This window comes from Heterodontus francisci, chromosome 8 (genome assembly GCF_036365525.1).
Source record: "Heterodontus francisci isolate sHetFra1 chromosome 8, sHetFra1.hap1, whole genome shotgun sequence".
Classification (NCBI taxonomy): Eukaryota; Metazoa; Chordata; class Chondrichthyes; order Heterodontiformes; family Heterodontidae; genus Heterodontus; species Heterodontus francisci.
In genome coordinates, this window is record NC_090378.1 from 94,526,927 (window position 1) to 94,549,484 (window position 22,558).

The 22,558-nt window shown below is 40.8% G+C and overlaps 1 protein-coding gene across 6 annotated transcripts in view; it reads left to right on the plus strand.

The window, feature by feature from the left end:
* The window catches only part of ddr2a (discoidin domain receptor tyrosine kinase 2a), a 199,087-nt gene that overhangs the window by 144,871 nt on the left and 31,658 nt on the right, over window positions 1-22,558 (plus strand). For all 6 annotated transcript variants that reach the window (XM_068037746.1, XM_068037748.1, XM_068037749.1 and 3 more), the window contains 5 exons: window positions 1,409-1,637; window positions 4,838-4,985; window positions 8,479-8,584; window positions 14,911-15,097; window positions 19,960-20,203. In XM_068037746.1, coding sequence (XP_067893847.1) covers window positions 1,409-1,637; window positions 4,838-4,985; window positions 8,479-8,584; window positions 14,911-15,097; window positions 19,960-20,203 — 914 coding nt within the window. The remainder of the gene's footprint in view (window positions 1-1,408; window positions 1,638-4,837; window positions 4,986-8,478; window positions 8,585-14,910; window positions 15,098-19,959; window positions 20,204-22,558) is intronic.

Genomic DNA, 22,558 nt, shown 5'->3' on the forward strand with positions numbered 1-22,558 from the left:
TGCTAAAGGGATTGAGTTTAAAAGCAGAGAGGTTATGTTGCAGCTGTATAAGGTACTGATGAGGCCGCACCTGGAGTACTGTGTGCAGTACTTGAGAAAGGATGTACTGGCACTGGAGGGGGTGCAGAGCAGGTTCACGAGGTTGATTCCGGAGTTGAGGGGGTTGGCTTATGAGGAGAGACTGAGTAGATTGGGATTATATTCATTGGAATTCAGAAGAATGAGGGCATCTTATAGAAACATATAAAATTATGAAGGGAATAGATAAGATACAAGTAGAGAGGATGTTTCCACTGGAAGGTGAAGCTAGGACAAGAGGGCATAGCCTCAAGATTAGAGGGAGCAGATTTAAGACTGAATTGAGAAGGAACTTCTTCACCCAGAGGGTTGTAAATCTATGGAATTCCTTGCCCAGTGAAGTAGTTGACGCTACTTCAGTAAACTTTTTTAAAGCTAAGGTAGATATCTTTTTGAACAATAAAGGAATTAAGGGATACGGTGAGAGAGCGGGTAAGTGGATCTGAGTCCACGAAAAGATCAGCCATGATCTTATTGAATGGCGGAGCAGGCTCGAGGGGCCGGACGGCCTACTCCTGCTCCTAGTGCTTATGATCTTATGTTCACAAATCGTTGAAGATGGCAGGACAGATTGAAAAAGCACTTAGTATAGCATACGAGATCCTGGGCTTTATAAATAGAGGCATACAGTACAAATGCAAGGAGGTTATGGTGAATCTTTATATAGCACTGATTTGGCATCAACTGGAGTATTGTGTCCAATTCTGGGCACCACACTTTAGGAAGGATGTGAAGGCATTGAAAAGGGTGCAGAAAAGATTTACAAGAATGGTTCTGGGGATGAGAGACTTCAGTTACCTCGATAGATTGGCAAAGCTAGGACTGTTCTCCTTAAAGAGAAGGTTGAGAGGAGATTTGATGGAGGTGTTCAAAATCATGAGGGATCGGGACAGAGTAGATAGGGAAAAACTGTTCCTGTCAGTGGAAGGATAGAGAACCAGAGGACACTGATTTAAAATGGTTGGCAAAAGTAGCAACGGTGACATGAGGAAAATCTTTTTTACACAGTGGGTGGTTATGATCTGGAATGCACTGCTTGAGAGTGTGGTGGAAAAGTTTGCAGGGCTACAGGGAAAAGGCAAGGAATGGGACAAGCTGAATTGCTCTTGTAGAGAGCCAGCACAGACACGATGGGCTGAATGGCCTCCTTCTGTGCTGTAACCACTCAATAATTCTATGATTCGATTTTACCCTCCCCATTGTCAGCAAATAACTTTTTTTTTTACACTAGTCCTGACATCAGTACCCCTTTAAAGACATTCACTTAGAACACTAGCGTATTCTACTACCCATAAACCAAGCAGTGACAAATTTTCTTGCTGTCCCGTAGACTGGATTTTGAAGAAGGGGATGGAGCCTGGTGTCCAGATGGTCCAGTAGATCCTGAGGACATGGAGTTCCTTCAGGTTGACCTGCGAACTCTGCACTTTATTACGCTTGTGGGGACTCAAGGGCGCCACGCTGGAGGTCATGGCAATGAATTTGCTCAGATGTATCGGCTTGACTACAGTAGGGATGGAAACCGATGGAATTCATGGAAAAATCGACATGGAAAACAGGTAAATTCGACAATGGCATGCAAAATATATTTCCATGTCACGCACTATTTGGTTCATCTGCAAAAGGGAGCAGGTGAAATCATTATTCAGTGGTGCTCAGTAACATCTACTTTGTGTGGCTGGAGCACAGATGGTCAGTAAGAGATATTGTGGTTAAATGTAACTGTTTAGAGCTTTAGCAATTATCTTCAAACTGAGTTCAATTGAAATGAATTAAACTGAATAAATGTAGTCACAATAGGGGTAATTTTGCCTTTGACCAAATCAAATGAGATGTATAACAGGCAGCTGAATCAATATCATCTGTTCTAAGCTGTAGCCCAAAGTCAAAATTACCCCCAAAGTTTCTGAGTTAATCCCTGCTGAAGATCTGATCACACATCCTGCTAACAAATAAACCACTATTTGCATCAATCATTAGGGTATGCGTACATATGTATTAGGAGCAGGTATCTTTCTACTCTTCCTTTATTCCTTACAAGCCCCTTTTGGGCCATGCCCATTTTATTTTTTATTTAGAGATACAGCACTGAAGCAGGCCCTTCGGCCCACCGAGTCTGTGCCGACCAACAACCACCCATTTATATTAACCCTACAGTAATCCCACATTCCCTATCACCTCCCTACACTAGGGGCAATTTACAATGGCCAATTTACCTATTACCTGCAAGTCTTTGGATGTGGGAGGAAACCGGAGCACCCGGCAAAAACCCACGCAGACACAGGGAGAACTTGCAAACTCCGCACAGGCAGTACCCAGAATCGAACCCGGGTCCCTGGAGCTGTGAGGCTGCGGTGCTAACCACTGTGCCACTGTGCCGCCCATTTTGTGGGCTGAGAGTTGAAATAGGCAGCTTGCTCCCATACTTTGGCCAATGCTACTTTTTGGCAGATACTGCTGATTCTCTGGCCTGTCATACTTAGTGCACAGGCCCCTGCTGGGAACTTAACCTTATTTAGCAAATTTTATTTGTGTATTACTTAGAAGAAATGCTGCCAGTATGGAATATATAGCAAACATTATCTGTATGCAATGTGCAGCAAGTGCTATCCATATGGAATATATAACAAACCCTGTCACTATGGAATATAGACAAACATGATCAATATATATCTTCAGTTAACACTCTCAGTATGTAATATATAGTAACAATACTGTAATGCAGTGCACCGTGATAGGGAATTAAAAATTCAGCAAGCACACACTCATGCATTATTGTTTAATGATGCAAGTGAGATTGTAAAACTGTTATTTTTCAGTCAACTAACCTCCATTATAATAATGGCCTCCTATCATAATGGAAGATGTTCCCTCTTTGTCCCATGACAAAACCTCTAGTTGGAAGGCTAGTTAGCGGCCATTACTTTGCCATGAAGAATACACCAGGGAACTATTGTGCCCCACGCAGCTCCCAGCATGGGCCACATTGCAAGCCTGACTGATAATCTTAAATTGGTTGTTAGTGTAATTTTTAGCATGCTCAGGATTGTTCAGTAAGTGCTGTCACTTATGCTTGTTGGAAGCTACATATATTCATTCGCAGGGACCTGTCCTCTGCAGGCAAAATGAACGTGTTCAGGCGTTGTGCCTTTTTTGAATTAAACAAAAGCATGGGGGACAATAGTTCCCTGGTGCATTCTCCATGGCAGCACCTCGACCAATCAGAGTGGACTTGCCAACCAATCAGCATCCTTTTCTCATGCAATATAAATTGTTCACTTTGAAATTTGGCATTCTTACGTCTGTCTCTTTTTTCAGCAATATTCAAGTTCTATACTACCAAGTGACTATTTAACTCTTCTTATTTTTCCTTTCTGTCTCATTTTTCTCTGACTTAAATACAATCTTTCTTACCCTCTCTTCATTTCTCTTTCAGTACCTGATTTGTAATTCACCCTATTTCATGGTGTCAGGCCCCACTCCAGAACTCCAGAGACTTGAGCACATAATGTAAGCTGACAGTTTGGTGCAGTACTGAGTGAGTAATGCACTGCAGAGATGCCATTTTCAGGATAAGCCCGTTAAGCCGAGACCCTGTCTGCCCTCTCAAGCAGACATAAAAGATCCCATTGCTCTGTTGAAAGAACAGCAGCAGAGTTGTTCCCAGTGCCCTAGCCAACATTTAACCCTCAACCAACAACCACTAAAACAGATTATATAATCATTATAACATTAGTGTTTCTGGCAGTTTGCTGTGCACAAATTGGTTGCCATGTTTCTTATATTACAACAATGTACAATTCAAAGATATTCATTGGCTATGAAGTATTTTGGGAGGTTGTGAAAGATGCTATATAAATGGAAGTCTGTCTTTCTTTACATTCTTTTATTCCATGTCCCTGTGTAGGGCGGCACAGTGGTTAGCACCGCAGCCTCACAACTCTAGTGACCCGGGTTCAGTTCTGGGTATTGCCTGTGCAGAGTTTGCAAGTTCTCCCTGTGACCGTGTGGGTTTCTGCCGGGTGCTCTGGTTTCCTCCCACAGCCAAAGACTTGCAGGTTGATAGGTAAATTGGCCATGGTAAATTGCCCCTAGTGTAGGAAGGTGGGGATGTAGTAGGGAATATGGGATTAATGTAGGATTAGCATAAATGGATGGTTGTTGGTCGGCACAGACGTGGTGGGCTGAAGGGCCTGTTTCAGTGCTGTATCTCCAAATAAAAGTATTTCATCATTGTATAATTTACTGAGGTTCTGCCGTCAGTTCAGAACTTAATGAGGATGTGCTAACTTTATCAATAGCTCTTGTTCACAATAGAAATTGTTTTCCAGATGACTACAGCCCATTGATTACGTACAATGTACAACATTATACATATAATAAGCATAATACGAAGAGATTACCAGTACATCTTGTACATGTAATGATTGGGGCAGTAATGAATTGTCAACTGTAATGTATTAAAAGAAACTTGCATTTACATACAGCCTTTCATAATCTCCACATCCCTGGACCCTCTGGGTTGCCACCCACTTTGGGGCTCTCACACACCATACTATCCCCACATTAAAATTCGGGCCAAAGACTCAGAGTAAGTATGAATCCACAACCTTCTAGCTCAGAGGCAAGAGTGCTACCACTGAGTCACGACTGCCACAAATCTCCACTGAAAAGCTAGAGTGAGTTCCTGAAGACCCAAGCATGTGAAAGTATGTTCTGTTTCATTTTAACCTTACATTTGTGTTTCCTTCTTCTTCAGGTAATTGAAGGAAATGTAAACCCATATGATGCTGTACTGAGAGATTTGGAACCACCAATGATAGCCAGATTCGTCAGGTTCATACCAATTACTGATCATTCCATGAGTGTGTGTATGAGAGTGGAACTCTACGGATGTGAATGGTTAGGTAAGTGCATGAACTGTTTCAGAAAATAAGACAATATGTTAAAGACAGACTTCGATCAAGTAATATGGGACCTGTACTGCCCTTTCATATTTCCACTTCCTTCTGAGCAGCTATTGCTGGATTGCTTCCACTACACCCAATGTGCATCCAAACATGCCAATATACATAAGACATCTGTCCTTGACCTGTGTGTGTTTATGTATGTATGTGTGTGTATGTTTATTACAACAACAATGTGCATATATATAGCAGCTTTAACATAATAAAATGTCACAAGGCACTGCACAGGACCATTGTAAAACAAAATATGACAGTGAGCCACATAAGGCTCTCTCCATGGCCTTACGCCATCCTATTTTTGCAATCTCCTGCTATGGTTGTGAATTTTGGTTGGACAAAAGGACACGGGACTGAAGGTGGCAGAATAAATTGATAAAGCTGTTTAAAAACTAACATGATCCTTGGCTTTATAAATAAAGACATAGAGTACAAAATCAAGGAAGTAAGTAATGCTAAACCTAAGGACTTAAGGGTCTCAATTGGCCTTCCCCGCCCTGGACGAAATGGCAGGGGGCCGGGGCAAAATCAGGAACGGTGCCCCCTGCCATTTTGCTCCCCTCCCACCCTGCCAGTGTGCCCGCCTCCAATCCTCCAATTCTGCCCTGGCTGTCAGTGATCCAATTTGGACTCCATAATATTAAACTTACATTTTTTTTTAAGAAAACTGTTACTCTTTGGTTTGCAATAAAATAAAGTTGCAATTAACTGTTGTTTCTGTTCCTAAATTACTATTTTAAGATTATGAGGGAGGCCTGGATCCTTTGTGCTCAACTTTGCAGAAAGTCATGTCCATTTAAGAGAATGATTCTTTGCCTGAAGAAGTTGACTGTCAGTTTTTAAGAGCAATAAATGGAAATTAGTCACACAGTGGCGCAGTGGTTAGCACCGCAGCCTCACAGCTCCAGCGCCCCGTGTTCGGTTCTGGGTACTGCCTATGCGGAGTTTGCAAGTTCTCCCTGTGACTGCGTGGGTTTCCGCCGGGTGCTCTGGTTTCCTCCCACAGCCAAAGACTTGCGGGTTGATAGGTAATTTGGCCATTGTAAATTGCCCCTAGTGTAGGTAGGTGATAGGAGAATGGTGGGGATGTGGTAGGGAATATGGGATTAATGTAGGATTAGTATAAGTGGGTGGTTGTTGGTCGGCACAGACTCGGTGGGCCGAAGGGCCTGTTTCAGTGCTGTATCTCTCTATGACTCTAAGGCAATATTTGGGCAGAAGACGAAAAACTTGGTCAAAGAGGTAGGTTTTAAGGAGCATCTTTTCGGAGAAAAGAGAGGTGGAGACAGAGGTTTAGGGAGGGAATTCCAGAGCTTAGGGCCTAGGCAGCTGAAGACAAAGTGGACCAATATAATTCAGGTGATGCTCAAGAGGCCAGAATTAGAGGAGCATAGATATCTCAGAGGATTGTAGGGCTAGAGGAGATTACAGAGATAGGGAGGGGCGAGGTCAGAGAGGCCTTTGAAAACAAGGATGAGAATTTTAAAATGTGTGTGTATGTTTATGTATATGTGCATGTGTGTAAATGTGTGAATATAAATGAATGTGAGTGTGTATGTGTAACACCTCAAATGCAGCAATATCACTTCGCCAAGTGAATTAAAGAGGGGAAGAGAATATAAAAATCAGATTCTCCTAAAATGACCTATTTTGGGACTGGCACAATATGGGCTGAACCTTGTGGTTGGATGGTATTTAAATCCAAAGCAATCATGCCGACAATTACTTAGATTTATATCGTTTCACACATACAGATGATGTCTCAGAGCACTTTACAGGGTGGAGGGAAAAATGGACACAGATCACAAGGGAAAAGGGAAGTAGAAAGGCTTTTGTTGTTGGAGGGAAGAAGCAAGCATATTTGAAGAGAAGGGTTCCTAGCAAGTTTCTGAAAGTAGGGAGAGAGGTATTAAAGGGAGCAATTTCACGAGATAAGGGCATTAAAGCTGAAATAAAGATTATGCCCCAACCATCCACTCTGTCTATAAAATCCCCACTGGTGAAAAGTTAAAGTGCACTATCTTTGTGAAAAAATATTGGCAAACCTTACAATGTATCTTGATGTAAATCACATTGAAATGTAACTTTTTCCTGAAGACAATGCCTCTTTAATAGAGGTGCAGTCTGATTCCCAACTAGAACCGTTCTTCTTCCTCTTCTTCTGATCCTTGTTGTCAGTGTGGCCTCTTTAGAACTGCTTACAGGACTGGGCTATGTTACACTCCTGGAAAATCTGGGTCATTATGGCCTGCAAAGGCAGCACAATTTCAGTCTTGCCAAACTGCAAAAATTGGACTCAGACTGACTGTAATCAATGAATTAACTATCATTATCCCTGGAGATTGAAATGAATTTTGGGTTTTCTTCTGGTACAAACCTCAAAACCTCTGTAGTGCTGCAGATTGGCAGCATAATGGGCGTCAGTGTGACTCATGATCACGAGACAATCACTGGTCTTTTTTTTAAACTAACTGAGGGACTCACAGAATGTGAATGTTAACAGTGGACAAAAAAAAGGAAACAGCTACATTTATGTGGCACTTTATTACCCCAAAGCGTCCATGCCCAGTGGATTACTTCTGAACTTACTTAGCATGATACAAGAACTGAGAGGATATACTTATCAGAAAAGTCGAAACAGGCTGGGGCTCCTTTCTCTAGAAAAGTGAAAACTAGGAGGTGACCTGATAAAGGTCTTTAAAATTATGAAGGCGTTAGATAGAGTAGACATAGACGGAGAGAAGATGTTTTTGCTTGTGGGAGAATCCAAACTAGAAATCATAGATATAAAAGTCACTAATAAATCCAATAAGGATTTCAGGAGAAACCTCTTCACACAGAGTGGTTTGAATATGGAATTTGTCATCACATGGAGTGGTTGAGGTGAACAGCATAGATGCCTTTAAGGGGAAGCTAAAAGTCATTGGGGAGAGGGCAGTGGGAGGTTTGGGAGGTTTTTGGGAATGCAGAATTGGAGGGATCCTGGGCATCATTGGCCTAAATTATTTGTTGTGAGATCCAGAGAGTAACCTCTGCTCCTCTTGGCCCCTCAAAAAGCATCTTGTTTTTTGACTTACATTGGAGGGCCTGCATGCCTGGCCAGACTGCTTCTACTCAGCAGAGTTTCCACAGCAGACAACCCGCTCAGTTCGCCATAAAAATGTCTTTGGGATCCTAGCGATGTGATAAACCCTGATTAGCATCAATTCACGAGGGTCAAGCCTGAATCAAGCAGTGCCTCAGCCACCCAGCGTTAAGGTGGCCTTGGGGTGGAAACAGATTAGTAAGTGGGCCAACTATAATTTTAACTCTCATACCACTCAGTGTCCATCTAGTGGAGGGAGCGAAAATGTCCACCAAAGTGTGCAAAATGGATAAATCTCAGTGAGCTGTAAGTGGTGTATCTTTGATGTGACCTGTTTATGTCCTTATGCAGATGGTCTAGTGTCTTACAGTAACCCAGTTGGCCACCAGATCTTCTCACCCAAGAGCCCCACTGTTTATTTGAATGATTCAGTCTACGATGGTGCAATCAGTTCAAGGTAAGATGTCCTACACGCTATAACAAGTTTCCAGTAGCTCTTTTCTTCACACCTTTTTACACTATTTTTTGTAGTCACATTTAGACTTGGTCTCAATGAAATTGGTTGCATGCAAGGAAAATTAAGATTACAGCAGTGCTAGTTCTTTTCCACATGTTTTAATCTTTATGTCCCATTTATAGTACAGAACCAATTCTACTTGATTCTCAGTGCTGCAGAATATTTCCTGCTCTAAAAGGATGATGAGACAAAGGGAAGAACCATCTCACTGCTGAGGTACTTCCATGAAAGGCATAAGATAGGATGATTTAGGAACACCTGACCAAACCATTCATCTCATCATTTACGCCATATGGTGGATTCCGCAACATCAATGACAAATTGTCCTTTTAATTTTTGCCTGCCAGATAGCTCAGACCCCAGTCAGGATATTACAATGATTGAAAGGATACAGAAGATAGCAACCAGAGTGATTGCATTCACGGATGGTTCTGCTAACTATTGGAGCAGTTAGAAAGGGAGAGACTGATCTTTGTGAAAGGGAGAGAGCCAGAAAGCAAAAGATGGGAAGGTCAAGCTGCATGGTTATATTCAGCACCTTGTGAATCAAAAGCCACCAACACTATCTACTTGGGACCTATTTCTTAATTCCTCTTAAGCGCAGGATATGTCTCCCATATCTTAATGCATGAGTAATGGTTTGCTTGCTGTAAATGGTTCATTATGACACCAATGCATGCCCTTTATATTGGCTATTGAGTTGGCTGATCAGCTTTCAAACATTTTTCAGTCTCTTATATATTTAACTTTTCAAGACATACCTAGTCCATTACAACAGCATGCATGACACCAAAATAGTGAAAGAACTTATGGTAGATTCTTCATTCACAGATAAATAAGATTGTAGTAATACAGCCTGTAATATGTGGCTCCTATTTTATTTCCACTTATGAGGAAGTCCAAAAAAGGGACCATAAATATAAGATAGCCACTAATTAAATCCAGTAAAGAATTGAGGAAAAATGTCTTTATCCAGAGAGTAGTTAGAATGTGGAACGTGCTACGACATGGAGTAGTTGAGGCGACTAGCATAGATGCATTTAAGGGGAGGCTGGACAAGTAAATGAGGGAGAAATAGAAGAATTTGCTGATAGGATTAAATGAAGTAGGGTAGGAGGAGACTGATGTGAAATATAAACACCAACATAGACCAGTTGGTCTATGAATGGCTTGTTTCTGTGCTGTTAATTCTATGTAATGCTAGGTAATTGAACTTACAAGTTTCTGCTTGATTAGTCTGGATATCGGGAGAGCAGCATTCTTGTATTGGTGCCCTCTCCACCCCCCACAAGCCCCCCAGACTCCTTTACATCTGCAGAAAAATTGTGGACCCCCCCTGGGATGTGACAAGCATTGAAGTGGCACAACCTTTGCTAAATGATTTGTTCATCACATCGTTTTACATTTCATTCCCAGCCGTTTCTTCTGTTGCTGCAGATGTCCATGGTGTACTCTGGCATTTGTTGGAAAATAACATTGAAAATCAGAAGAAATTAGATACAGATTATTTCTCCAATAATAGAAACAGGAGTAACTTTCGTATGGTTTACACTTTGAATGCTTTGGTCAGGCGTTTCTAAATCGTCCCATCTTGTGCCTTTAAATGGAAGTGCCATGGTAATGAGATGGATAGTCCCTTTGTCTCATCATCCCTTTAGAGTAAGAAAGAAAATTTACAACAATGTGCATTTATACAGCATTCACAACATCAGGTCATTTCAGGGTGCTGGGCAAACTCCACTGCACTTCTTTGGAATAATGCCATGGGATCCTTTACATTGACCTGAGGTCTTGGTTTATTGTCTCATCTGAGGATGGCACCTCCGTCCGTGCAGCACTCCCTCAGCATTGAACAGTCAGCCTGGATTGTGTGCTCAAGTCTCTGGAGTGGGACTTGAATATGCAACCACCTAACTCAGAGGTGAGAGTGCTACCAACTGAGCCAAGGCTGGCACCTTTTGTATTGTAAATGCTGTAACCTAGACACTGTAAGGTTGCTGTAATATAAATCAGAGGGGTTGAGGGGGAGGGTTGGGAAGAAAGAAAGAGGAGAAACCTGTGCAGATAAGCACTAAATACAGCACAACATATAGGACTGAACTGCTAACTAAAAATGTATCTGTCTTAAACAGGTTTTTGTTTTATCTAGTTCTACTTTTCTAGAATTATCTGCTAGCGAATTCAGCTTCTTATTAAATCAAATGCTCACTCTCCCAAACAATGGAATTTTCTGACCTGGAAGTGGTGCTGACCACATTGCATGATTTCAAGCCACTTGAGAATTTTGAGCCTATTTTGAAACAAATTTTTTTGTCCTACACCAGGATGTGGTGCAGAGCGAATAACAAACTTTTTTAAGCAATGGAATCTTACCAAAAAAATGACCTTTTTACAACAAGAAGCTTGAATATCACTCAGTATATTAGTTTTCTGTGCTACACAGGTTGTTGATATTTATTCTGTTTTAACTATGCAGTTAGTTATTTTCTTTTATTGAATTGCGAATCCTATCTGTGTAACCTCCTCCAGCCTTCGACAACTATGTTCCACCAACACGGGTTTCTTACTCATCCCCACTCCCTTCACCCCACCATTGGTGACTGTGCCTTCAGCTGCTTTGGTACTAAGTTGTGGAATTCCCTCCCTAAACATCTCTGCCTTTTCACCTCTCTCTCCTCCTCTGAAACCCTCCTTAAACCCTAGCTTTTTGACCCAGCTTTTAGTTATCCTTTCTGATATATCCTTCCTTGGCTCAGTATCAATGCTTGTTTGATAATGCTCCTGTGAAACACATTGGGACCTTTTCCTATGTTAGAAAAGCTAGTGTCATGCAGGCCCCCATCTTCCAAGAATGGGGCACAGATATTTTGCCACATGGACATTAAATTTTAAAATTGTTGCTGGGAAGAAAAGAAGGCCTATTACAAGGGGTTACCAACCCCCTGACTGGAAAGACATTTGCATAGTAACAGACAGTGCTTGGAAAGGACAAAGGGACCACTCCCTGCTCCAATTTAATCCACAATGGACTTTTGATTACCAGACGAAGGTGGAGAGATCAGCATTCCAGGTTAACTGCTAAGATGGCTGACTATACAAACCGACGTGGTCAGACCAGTTTAGTCACATGACTATCTGGCTGGTTTTTTTATTTGAGCTCAGAAAGCTCTTTGCTCCTGGACTGAGAACATCTCTCTCCTGTCTACTCCCTTCTCTTTCTCACGGAACTGAAGACCCATTGAAGACACATGAACCCCAAGAGAGAAAAGTTTCCTACAGTGAACAAAGTTTAAGAAGAATACTGGGGCCCAACAAAAAACAAGACTACCTGCAAAAGGACTACAGTGAGCTCAAAGCACAGTAACAAGAAACTCTTCTGATATTGCCTCAAACTTCTCTACTTATTTTTTCTTCTGCTCCTTTCTGTCTGTATTTGCATGTGCGTATCGTGCATGCATGCTAGCGTGGGGCAAGGCATGCATCCGTCTCTTTCTCACGGAATTAAAGACCCATTGAAGACACATGAACCCCAAGGCATTAACCGAATTAGAGTTTACGTTTAAGTTTTAATAAATTTCACTTTTCTTCTTTAAACCTAAGAAAGCCTGTTTATGCTCGTTTCTTTGCCTTATAATTGGAAAGCAGTGAACAAGGATTCACTAAGAGGGAGCTCAAAACACAGTGTGTTTAAAATTAAACCCTGTTACATTAAGACCAGGTGAAGGCTAAAAGGGACCCCTAGACACCTTTCTCACCTGGTCGTAGCACTAGATATAATGCAAGTTGCTGCTGTTGTTTTCTGTTGTATTGCTGTTGTTACTGCCTTCACAGTTCTAATTTCCTGATCCCACTACTCATACATACAATCTACAAAGATTGATTAACAATCTTAAATTGAGAGTGCTGCATTTTATGGGTTGTCATCATTCAGATGAAGCAATGAGAAAAAGGCTCCATCAGCCTGTTCAGATGGATGGTAAAGATCCAGACACTATTTAAAGAAGAGGAGGGGAGTTCTCCCCATGTCCTACCAAACACAAACAGTTATCCCCCAGTCAGCACCTCGAATAACAGATTTAATTTCTCATTCATCTCACTGCTATATGCGACCTGTGCACAAGTTGGTTGCCACATTTGCCTATAAAACAACAGTGACTGTACATCAACAACAATGAATTTGCTGTGGAGCACTTGAACACATCTAATGGATGTGACAGGCGCTATATAAATGCAAGTTCTTTGTATGAGAAATGTTGACGATTGATGATTTTGTCTGGTACAAAGTGGATATAAATTTGACTAATAATAAGAATCATAGAATAGTTACAACAGAGAAGGAGGCCATTCAGCCCATTTAATCCATGCCAGCTCTCTGCGGGAACAATTCAGCTCATCCCACTCCCCCGCCCTTTCACCGTGGCCCTGCAATTTTTTTGCCTTCAGGTGCTTATCGAATTCCCTTTTGAAAGCCAAAATTGCATCTGCCTCCACCACAGTCTCAGGCAGTGCATTCCCGATCCTAACCACTCGCTGTGTAAAAAGGTTTTTCCTTATCTCGCCTTTGGTTCTTTTGCCAATCATCTTAAATGTGTGTCCTCTGGTTCTCGACCCTTCCAGCAATGGGAACACTTTCTCTCTATCTATTCTGTCTGGACCCCTCATGATTTTGAATACCTCTATCAAATCTCGACTCAACCTTTGCTTCTCTAAGGAAAACAACTCCAGCTCTCCAATCTATTCATGTAACTGAAGTCCCTCATCCCTGGAATCATTGTCATAAATCTTTTCTGCACCCTCTCTAAAGCCTTCACATCTTAAAGGTAGCTTCTTAAGTCACTTTACTATGAGTTATTCTTTCAATGGTGCAAATAGAGTACATTTGTCCACTATTTCTTGGTAATTCAACCTCTCTTTAAGAAAAGCAGCTTATAAAGATAATAGATTGAGCATTTACTCTGGAGGAAAATTGTATCAGGTTGTGTGTTGAAATGGATCTTCAGTGATCTACACTGTGCATCACTTATGGTGAATATTCCCTCCAAAATGAGAAAATTTCACTCACTGTTGGATAAAGCATATTGTTAAAACTTGTGGGGATTCGCTAGCTATTTCTCATCAAGATCTCAACTTATTGAAGTTTAAACTCCTGCACTAACTAGAATGGGACATCTGCTGGGACTGCATTGATAAGGCATTTGAAATAGGTGATGCGTTATCACATGGTTGCTAATGCTGTAATGCTAATGCTAATACCTATTTAATTATCTCATTGGCTCTAGCTGTGCAGCAAATGAAGATACACTTAGCTTACAAATTTAGCATTGGTGCAACACAGTTTTGATTTTGTACCAAATATGTGTAGTATTTATTGTGTGTTACCAAATTGACTCCATAGTGAAGCAGAGTGAAACTCTGTCCATCAGAGACTTGCACTCTTCTGCACTCTAATGTCAGGTCAGGCCCTGGTTTATAAGAGATTCAAGTCACTTTTCACTTTACATCAATGCTAGTTTTAGCATCAATGCTCTACACAGAGCAATGAAAAGCTCTGCAGAACGACAGCAATGGGATGAGACTAAATACATGACTGTTAGAGAAATAGAGTGGCTATAATATACTGATATTGGGAAAGAATGGTGTATTCATACAGCAATGAATGTACCTTCAGATAATATTATTGACAAGTTACAACACTGCCATGCAATGTAAACAATTTCACAAAATATTTAGCACAATGCTAACTTAAAAAGCACTAAATACAGGAGTACTTTATTGCAGTGCTTCCTTCTGCAGGGGGTATTTGAAAGTGCAACTGCTCATTTAAAGAAATGTAAATACAATACAACCTTTACCTTTACTTTTCTTGGTTTCTTTTGTGGAAAATTTATGCTAAGACATCATTATTGGAATTAGCATCTCACTAACGGACTAACTATTCTATAGGATAAAAACATAAAATGCTGAAAATATTCAGCAGGTCTGGCAGGATCTGTGGAGAGGGAAACAGAGTTAACGTTTCAGGTTGATGACCTTTTATCAGAACAGTACATCCACAGTACTTTGCTTTTGTAGCTATTCTATGTATTCATTTTCTTAATCTTCTGCCTCTTGGTAGAATAAAAAGCTTGCTGCCAAGTGCAAAGAAACTTGATTTGCCTGCATAGAATCCCATAAACCATGTAATGATGCTTAGCAACTTTTAAGCCCAGGTTGATTCTATTGTTCTGTGTTTCTGAATAAACTTCATCATGTCTCTTTGTTTCCAGAATGGTTTCAGAAGGGCTTGGCCAGATGACAGATGGTGTCTGGGGTTTGGACGATTTCACACAGAGTCATGTATACAATGTGTGGCCAGGGTACGACTACTTGGGATGGCGGAACGACAGTTTTGAAAATGGCTATGTGGAAATCCTCTTTGAGTTTGATCGCATCCGAAATTTCACAGCAATGAAGGTGCAACCCGTGCTTTTTTTCCTTTCTTTCCTTCTGAACATCATCAAAAGTTTTGTGGTCAGAGTGTTTACATGAGATTAACGGACCAACAACAACTTGCATTTATAAAGCATCTTTCACATAATGGAACATTCCAAGGTGCTTCACAGGAGCGTTATCAAACAAAATTTGACAAAGGAGATATTAGGACAGATGAGCAAAAGCTTGGTTAAAGAGGTCGGGTTTAAACTGCATATTAAAGGAGGGGAGTGAGATAAAGAGCTGAAGAGGTTTAAGGAGGGAATTCTAGAGCTTAGGGCCTAAGCATCTGAAGGCATGACCGCCAATGATGGAGCAATGAAAATTGGTGGTGCGCAAGAGGCCAGAATTGGAGGAGCGCAGAGATCTCGGAGGGTTGTAGACTGGAGGAGGTTATAGAACTAGGGTGGGGTAAGACCATGGCTGGATTTGAAAATAAGGATGATATTTTTAAAATTGAGTTGTTGGTAGACTGGGAAACCAGGAAAGAGGGGAAAAAAACTATCTTCATCGCATCCCAACATCACTAAAGAACAACGACTCCAAATTTCCTTCTGGGTTCCAGTGAACTGCAGCTGTAATTCCAGTGGTGGTCTAATGGACCACTCTGGAAAATGACATGGATTTCCCAATCAACCTTGTAAAGAGTTAAACTTCCACGTTCCCATTACAAAGGCCAATAACATCAGGGGCAGACATCAGAATCAGTCATAGATGTTTCCACCACTTACGTTAGCTGAACAGATTCCCACAGAAAGAGATGGGCAAAAATGACAGCAAAGGAAAATAATTAAAACTAGCAATACCGGCGCTGTGTCTGGCTCAGTGAGTTTATTAGTGATTTCAGAAACTGAACTGGAGTAGCCATATAAATACCATGGCTACAAGAGCAGGTCAAAGGCTAGGAATCCTGCAGCAAGTAACTCACCTCCTGACTCCCCAAAGCCTGTCCACCATCTACAAGGCACAAGTCAGGAGTGTGATGGAATACTCTCCACTTGCCTGGATGGGTGCAGCTCCAACAACACTCAAGAAGCTTGACACCATCGAGGACAAAGCAGCCGCTTGATTGGCACCCTGTCCAAAAACAGTCACTGCCTTCACCATCGACGCACAGTAGCAGCAGTGTGTACCATCTACAAGATGCATTGCAGCAACGCATCAAGGCTCCTTAGACAGCACCTTCCAAACCCACGACCTCAACCACCTAGAAGGACAAGAGCAGCAGATGCATGGGAACACCACCACCTGCAAGTTCCCCTCCAAGCCACACACCATCCTGACTTGTAACTATATCGCCGTTCCTTCACTGTCGCTGTGTCAAGGTCCTTGAACTCCCTTCCTAACAGACTGTAGGTGTACCTACCCCACATGGACTGCAGCAGTTCAAGAAAGCAGCTTACCACCACCTTCTCAATGGCAATTAGGGATGGGGAATAAATGCTGGCCTAGCCAGTGATGCCCACATTCCAAGAACGAATAATTTTTAAAAATTCAGTGTATCTGCAAAAGTCTCAAGTTCCAGTCCCAGTCTGTGTTGAGTTGCCTTATTTCAGCTAGGATGGCAGAAGAGGCTCTGCATCTGATCTCTCTGCTCTTTGCTAGGATAGGAAAGACAAGCCCAGATTCCTGTTCCATATGACTGTACAGTGACTTATGAGGCTAGTGCATTAAGGAGGGCTTCGGAAGCACACTTCACTTCAGTTGAATAGTCTGTCACACTCACTGCGGATGCTTTCAGAGGAACAATAGTCAGATGCAGGAGAACAAATATTCCCTGTGTTAGTTGTTAGTTGTGGCTCAGTTTGGAGCAGTCTCACCTCTTGAGTCAAAAGGTTGTGGCTTTACATCCCATTGCATAATCTGGACTAACACTTCAGTGCGGTACAGAGGGAGTGCTGCAATGTTGGAGGTGCGGTCTTTCAGATGAGATGTTACAACAAGGCCTAGTCAGGGCCTCCCAGGTGGATGTGAAAGATCCCATGCCACTATTGCAAAAGCAGCAGGCGAGGTATCCTGGCCAACATTCATGCCTCAATTAACACCTAAAATAGCTCTCTCTTGTCATTCATTTCATTGCTGTTCATGAGACCTTGCTGTGCATTTACTGGTTTCCTATATGACAGCAGTGACTGTTTCAAAAATACTTTATTGGCTGCAAAGTGCAGTGGGGCATCCTGAGGTTGTAAAAGACGCTATAAAAATGCAAATCTTTCTTTCATGCGGAATTGTGCCCCATAAAGGATTTAATACCTTCAGGAGAGGAAAGGACAGGCTGAAAATTGGCAAGGAATATTTTTTTTTAAATAACTTCCAACCTCTCAGAGTAGTTTTTAATTTTTTTTTGACATTACATATATGGGGAAAGTTCTTTATTCTAAATGTACTTATTTCCCATATTTTTCTTCTCCATAAAGTACAGTTTGACATTTATTGAAAAAGATATGGTCCTTTTGTGCTTCAGTAGCAGCTAGAATTATAAAACAAAGTGTCCATATAATTATTGTTCTTTATGGGACCTCACAAAGTCATAATTTAGGCATCACAATGGGTAAATCTATGGCTCCCAGCATTTACAAGTTAATAAAAGGCTACTGTACCGAATAGAATCAGGACAGTGCTAATTATGCAAAACAATTCTTGATGCGGAGCTTTAAGAGCAGGGGACTATAGCTCCCACCCTTTTACTTATCTCTCCTCTTCTCACTGACCAACATTGGCTCCTGGTTAAGCAACGCCTCAATTTTATAATTCTCATCTTTGTTTTCATGTCCCTCCGTGGCCTCTCCCCTTCGTATCTGTGTGATCTCCTCCAGCCTTACAGCCCCCAAGATCCCTGTGCACCACCAGTTCTGGTCTCTTTCGCATTTCCAATTTTAATCATTGTACCATTGGTGGCAGTGCCTTCAGCTGCCAAGGCCCTAAGCTCTGAAATTGTTTCCCTAAATTGCTCTACCCCTTTAGCTCACTTTCCTCCTTTAAAACATTCCTTTAAGACCTATCTCTTTGATCAAACTTTAGGATATCAAGCCTAATATCTCCTTATGCGTGTTGGTGTCAGAGTTTGTTTGATAATGCTTGTAAAGCACCTTGAGAGGTTTTATCACGTTTAAGACGCAATACAAATGCAAGTTATTGTTGCTGACTCCCATCATTTGTACCCATGGCATCCAAACATGAGCCCTGATGGAATGGTTTGTTCAGTAGATTTTCATTTGAAAATATTTTAGAAAGCTGTGCAGGTCACAATTTAAGAACCAATAACCTCTTCAATTAAGTGTCATTTGGCACAGAAATATCTCATTAGTACTTAGATTCACTAAATCCCAATTCACACAAATTGAAATACCTGAAAAATGACATTTTAAAGGTGGCATCATGATGACCAGCATTAACTGCTTAATACAATATCTATTATAAATAGTTGGGAATTTCATCCCTTGTTTGCATAGCTTCTGCATCACTTTCCCTGTGCAGTGTGAATGGACCTAGAAATAGTGTCCTGTAACTATTAGGTTCCCATTAGTTCTGGCACAGTGATTGCATAGATCAGTTTCTGAAAGATTGTGTGACTGAAGGTAGATCTATAGATGAACTGCAATTTTTTCCTCATCAGCAATCCTAGCTTAAAATTACATATATGTCCAACAGATTGAAGTGTCGACCTCAGTTAAAATTCAAATTTTACAACTGCAGAGGTGCAAGAGAAAACTTAGTATATTAGTTTCAAGTTGTCACAAGCAGATAGATACTAAAGCTTTTGTTAATAACTACAGTTGCTAGCTTTTGCTAAATCCAAACTCAACAGATGGTGGAATGGGGAAATTAGGAAGAGACCGGAGTTTTGAGTTCTTCTTCTGATTCATTGAAAACTTTAATAGCTGGTGGGCCCCACATCATAAGACGCAGAAGTAAGTAAAACACTATTTTAAAAAAGTTTTAGAAATTTCCTGACAGACGGAGAAACTTCAGAGACAAGGGTGCTATCACTAAGCTAAATTGACACAAGCTAAATTGGACTATCAGATCCAAAAACCAGAAAGGTTTTATTTGCTCAATATTTGCTCAATATTAGCCCTATATTATCGATGTATTAGTGTAGTTTATTGAAATAGCTGAAGTGTATTGAACTAGCTGAGCATTTTGTTATACTGCAGTACTGCCTCTCTGCTGCCCTCTTTGTGGGGGAGGTGTAAATAAAGTTCAACAATGGCTGCTTACAATAAGACCTCGTGTTAGATTTATTCAGTGAATACACAACAAAAAGATGACGAACAGATGGGATTGATTTTTTTTTACATTTCATTCAAGAGATTACAGTCTGAAGAACATTGTGATGCATTTTTGGAACTCCCAAAGTCGCTTTTGAGGAAGTTTGAGCGATTTGAAAGATTGCTCAGGGTGTGTCTGCAGTTACTCAGTGAATACACAACAATTAGCTCTTAGGATTAATTACTTTATTGTATCTTATCAGGAATACATTCTGTGGAGGTTTGGGCCCTTCCCTAATTGTAATGCAGCTTCCACTAAGAGAAGGAAAGTAGTGTATAATTGAGAGATTTGTGTCTGAGATTCCATTGTACTTGAAAATGGCTAAGGCAGCTTGCAGGGTTCAAGAAAACGTTCTATTGAAGCATTTGGTGCTACATGAATAAATGGTAAAAGGTTGCAGTTGAACTTTGTCACATATTATGAGTGAGAAGACTTGTGAGAAACCTGTATACTGGTTTGGGCGGGGGTGGGGGGGGGGGGGTGTGGTGGTGGGGTGGGGTGGTGGGGAGTGGGGTTGTGTTGAATTTAGTGTACAAATCTAAAATATAAACTTTATCCTTTCATCACTGCAGGTCCATTGCAATAACATGTTCACAAAGGCAGTGAAGATATTCAGGGAAGTTCAATGCTTCTTCTGCTCAGAACCGGGTAAATGGGAGCCAAACCCAGCTACATCTGTTCTAGTTCTAGATGATGTCAATCCAAGCGCTCGTTTTGTCACCATTCCACTACAACACCGTATGGCAAACTCCATCATGTGCCAATTCTACTTTGCTGATATATGGATGATGTTCAGTGAAATTTCCTTCCAGTCAGGTAGTTCCATGCTATCTCTGTTAGAAATGTTTTCACCCTCCATTCCCACAATATTATTCTGCTATTTCTCCCCATTGAGGGTTGCTTTAGAAACTAGTAACCTACTGCGGAGTCAAATACTAAACCGCTTGAGTGACCTCTCACCCAATGCCCCTTTTCATTGTCCCCATCACAGCTTCTTCTTTCCATCTGCCTGCATCCATCTTCAGCTTGGTTTGCAAGGAACAAGCTCCCTTACACGTTTTTTGAAACCACGGCAATTATTTGGTCAGACAAATAGTTGATTAGGGGAACAAATGGTGACAGCAAAAACAACAATTATTGTAGATGCTGGAAATGTTAGGCAGAAACAGAAAATACTGGGAACACTTAGTAAGTTGGTCACAGCATCTGTAAAGTTAACTTTCATTAGAACAAATAGCGAGATGTGGCTTAAAGAAGTAACAGACTCTTACAGAGAAATGTTTGGGGGCAGCAATGCTCAGTTCCTAGTAGGAAAACCTACTACTGTACAAGATGGATGCTCTTTCTCTTCAGATATAGCTGTCCACCTAGCATGTATGAAACTTGATGTTTTTTGTTCCAGAATCTCCATTAAAAATACACTTCCGACAACCTAATGTTTTAAAAAATTACTTTCTGCAAAGTTCTGCCATTTAAAGTTATATACATAGAATCAAAGGAATATAAAGAAAAAATATGAATAATTTATGTGGAGATTTTACTTAATGGCTGAAGCAAAGGGTGGGAGGAGAAAGAGACATAATCAACACTTTTTTCAGAAGGAAAGTGTGCTCAATACCCTGGTGTTGAAAATTGCACTGTGTATTATCAGTACCAAACACCCTTAAAGCATTTGTATGAAATCCCTTGTCTGCTATCTGAAGGAAGTTATTAACTTGTTTACCTTTAATGGGTTAACTCTTTCATTAAAAAATAGACAGCAGAGTTTCATACTCGTGCATTAATGTATGAATTAATAATTTTGCAGATTTCAAATTTCAAATTGTTTTCTTTTTCATGAGAGATCGAGGAAGGGGGAGTCATATTCTATGGTCCCAGAAGTTTATACCATTCTTGGTACACACAGTAAAAATGTAAGCCTGGCACTCATGTTGACCAATGCAATTGTACAAACATTTAATGCATTTGTATCAAATACCTCTCTCCACTATTTTGACAGAGGCACTTAAAATTAACAGTAAATTCCGAATTCTAATCTAACAATATATGTGTGATGTATCTTTAACATTAGTTTTTCTAAATATTTGGAAAAATACCATATCATTGCTGTTAAGAAAAGTTCAGTCGCACATGGAAAAAATGTAGGATAGGTTGTTTTAAGAACAAGTGTCAAGAATATATATATAAGGGCAGCTGTTTTCATTTCACCTATTTTAAGAATATGAAATCCCTCATTTATTCGCCATTTAGGACTCTCAAGTTTACACCTCATGTACCTGCTCCCAGTCCTCTTCAATGTTCAGCTAGTCTTTCAGGTACTGGCCTAGCTCTCACTTTGATTTTTGTCCCCGCTGTTGGGAGCCGCTAACCTATACTTGGGACTTCCCACTGTGGTGAAAATCTGCAGCCCTCCATTCCACCGTAGGAGACAGTGATACTCCAACATGCTATAGCAACATGTTGGAATTTGATCCTGGTTTAAATAAGCTGTGATATAATATGAATATCTTATTGGGAGTTCAAACATCACACAAGCTTAAGGAAGAAATGACATATTGACCCCAATTATTTTCTCATAATTTAAATGGTAAGTGAAAGAGAAAATCAGGATGCTGAATTTGACCTCGAGATGCTGTTGAACTTCTCCTGCCTTTCTTTACAAGATGATGTGTCCACAATATTGTTTAGTACCAGATGAAGGTTCACATGGGATCATTTCTCAGTAACATCCGAACTTGGCTTGAGATAACTCTTTGCTGCCAGCTGAGGTTTGATTGTTACATTCTGAGACCTGGTTGTTAAATTTCCTGACAACTTATGGAATCATAGACTAGTACAGCACAGAAGGAGGTTATTCAGCCCATCACATCTGCATCAGCTCTTTCAAAGCAACTCTTATCTTAGCTCCAATCCAGACAGGAGGTTACTATTTGGCACCTCCTCAAACCTGACAATGAGACTGCTCTACCATTAACTTAGACATTGGCCATCAAGTCATTCAACTGAAATGTATGCACAAGAGCTTCTCTCTAGTACGAGCTAAAACCTAACAAGCAAATTGTTTTGTCCTCATCATCCAATCTTGCATTGCCCTCTTAAATAAAACTGTTTGATAGTGGCAGGTATTGGTTCATGATCATTTATAAACTTGGTGTGATTTGTTACTTGTTT